This window comes from Petaurus breviceps, unplaced genomic scaffold (assembly GCF_028583685.1).
Source record: "Petaurus breviceps papuanus isolate PSGF00001 unplaced genomic scaffold, PetGlider_PUasm1.0 89737, whole genome shotgun sequence".
NCBI classification, from domain to species: Eukaryota; Metazoa; Chordata; class Mammalia; order Diprotodontia; family Petauridae; genus Petaurus; species Petaurus breviceps.
In genome coordinates, this window is record NW_027187111.1 from 8,344 (window position 1) to 10,659 (window position 2,316).

General features: G+C 40.6%; 1 protein-coding gene across 1 annotated transcript; it reads left to right on the forward strand.

Annotated features, from left to right (window-relative positions):
• The first annotated feature begins 1,285 nt into the window (after positions 1–1,285).
• On the forward strand, positions 1,286–1,925 carry LOC138176487 (small ribosomal subunit protein uS17-like). The gene has a single exon (XM_069107273.1). It carries the CDS (start codon positions 1,346–1,348, stop codon positions 1,820–1,822), a length of 477 nt encoding a protein of 158 aa, XP_068963374.1. The 5' UTR covers positions 1,286–1,345; the 3' UTR covers positions 1,823–1,925.
• Positions 1,926–2,316: the final 391 nt, after the last annotated feature.

Genomic DNA, 2,316 nt, shown 5'->3' on the forward strand with positions numbered 1-2,316 from the left:
CCTAAAAGAGATCCCTAAATGGAAATTCCCAAGAATATTATGCCAAATCTCAGGTCATGGAACAAATACTGCAACCAATCAGAAAGCATGATAACATAAGATTTAGCAACTACATATTAAAGGAGCATGATGTTGGAATATGATATTCCAGAGGGAAAAAGAGCTGGGATTACAACCAAGAATAAACTACCCAGGAAAACTGAGTATAATTCGTCAAGGGAAAGAAGATATTTAATGACATAGAGCACTTTCAGACACTCCTAATGAAAAGACAAGAGCTGAATGAAAAATTCAACTTTCAAATATAAGACTAAAGAGAAGTATAAAAAGGTAAACATTAAAGATTCAATAAGTTAAAATGCACACCTTTCCTTTTTTTTTGCCTTTCTTGAGGGGGGAAGGCAGAGCAGTTGGTGTTTCCCAAGGTCACCTGGCTAGTGTTAGTTGTCTGAGGCTGGATTTGAACTCAGGTTCTCCTGAGTCCAGGGCTGGTAGTCTATTCACTGTGCCACGTAGCCACCCCAAATTGCTTACCTTCCTACATGGGAAGATAATATAGTTAAGTTTTAATAACTTTATCATTAATAGGATAATTAGAATGATTCTACATAAAAAAATATGAGAGTTAGTTCTGCTAGTATGAAGCAAAAAAAATGGACAGGTGGGAAAGAAGGATGTATTGGGAGAAAGGGAAAGGGAAAGGAAAATTGGGGAAAATTATCTCACATAGAAGAGGCCTACAAAGAAGAATTTTACAGTAGAGGGGAAAATAATGTATATTTAGGGGATAGGCAAGGCTTGTACCTCACCCTAAATTTATGTTTATATATTAAATATCTGTGTATACATATGTATGTATGTATATACATGTGTGTGTACATGTGTGTATGTATTCTTACATAATACAGAAGTTGGAGAGAATGTGATAAGAAAAGGGATGGGGAATAAGGAGAGAGGATAAAAAAAGGCAGCAGTCAGAAGCAAAACAGACTTTGGAAGAAGAGGATTAAAAGGAGAGACAAAAGAAAATAAGATATAGGGAAATATATAGTTAATAATCCTAACTATGAATATGAATGGGATAATTCACCCATAAAATAAAAGCAAATATTAGAAGGGATTAGATACCAGAGTACAATAATGTGTTATTTATAAGAAACACTTGAAATAGAGAGACATGAAAAGTTAAAAGAAAGGGCTGGAATGGAATCTATTATGCTTCAGCTGATGTAAAACAAGAAAGCAGGGCAGTTCTCAGGAACTCAGAACTCACAAAAGCAAAAATAGAGCTCTTTCCGTCTGTTCGTCCAAGAGAAGAGGAGCCGGAGGCAAGCCAAGCGGCGACATGGCGGACATCCAGACAGAGCGCGCCTACCAGAAGCAGCCGACCATTTTCCAGAACAAGAAGCGGGTGCTGCTGGGGGACACGGCCAAGGAGAAGCTGCCCCGCTACTACAAGAACATCGGGCTGGGCTTCAAGACCCCCAAGGAGGCCATCGAGGGCACCTACATCGACAAGAAGTGCCCCTTCTCGGGCAACGTCTCCATCAGAGGCAGGATCCTGTCTGGTGTGGTGACCAAGATGAAGAGGCAGAGGACCATTGTCATCCGCCGCGACTACCTGCATTACATCCGCAAGTACAACCGCTTTGAGAAGCGCCACAAGAACATGTCTGTGCATCTCTCGCCGTGCTTTCGAGATGTCCAGATCGGAGACATTGTGACAGTGGGTGAGTGCAGGCCCCTCAGCAAGACTGTGAGGTTCAACGTGCTGAAGGTCACCAAGGCAGCCGGCACCAAGAAGCAGTTCCAAAAGTTCTGAGCCTCGCTCTACGCCAGTGGGGGGAGGGTGTGGGTGCTGGCCCTGGCATGTCTGCTGCCAAGGCCAGGCCAGATTGCTACGCTAATAAAGGCATCCTCCCCCCCCCCAAAAAAAGCAAAAATAGACCTAACTAAAGGACCTAACTACATCTTACTAAAAGGCACCATAGACCATGATATAATATCAGTACTAAATATATATGCACCAAAATGTATAATATCCATATTCTTAATGGAAAAGCAAAATGAATTACCAGAGAAAATTAAAAAAAAAATCAAAGCTATGCTAGTGTGGGACCTCAACTTTTTCCCCTCTCAGAATTGGATAAATCTAACCATCAAATAAATTAGAAAGAAGTAAAGGAGAAAAACAGAATCTTAGAAAAGTTAGATATGATGGCCTCTGAAGGAAACTGAATAATAATAGAAAGTAGTATACCATTGTCTAAGCTGTGCATGGAAACTTAAAAAATGGCCATGTATTGGGCTATACAA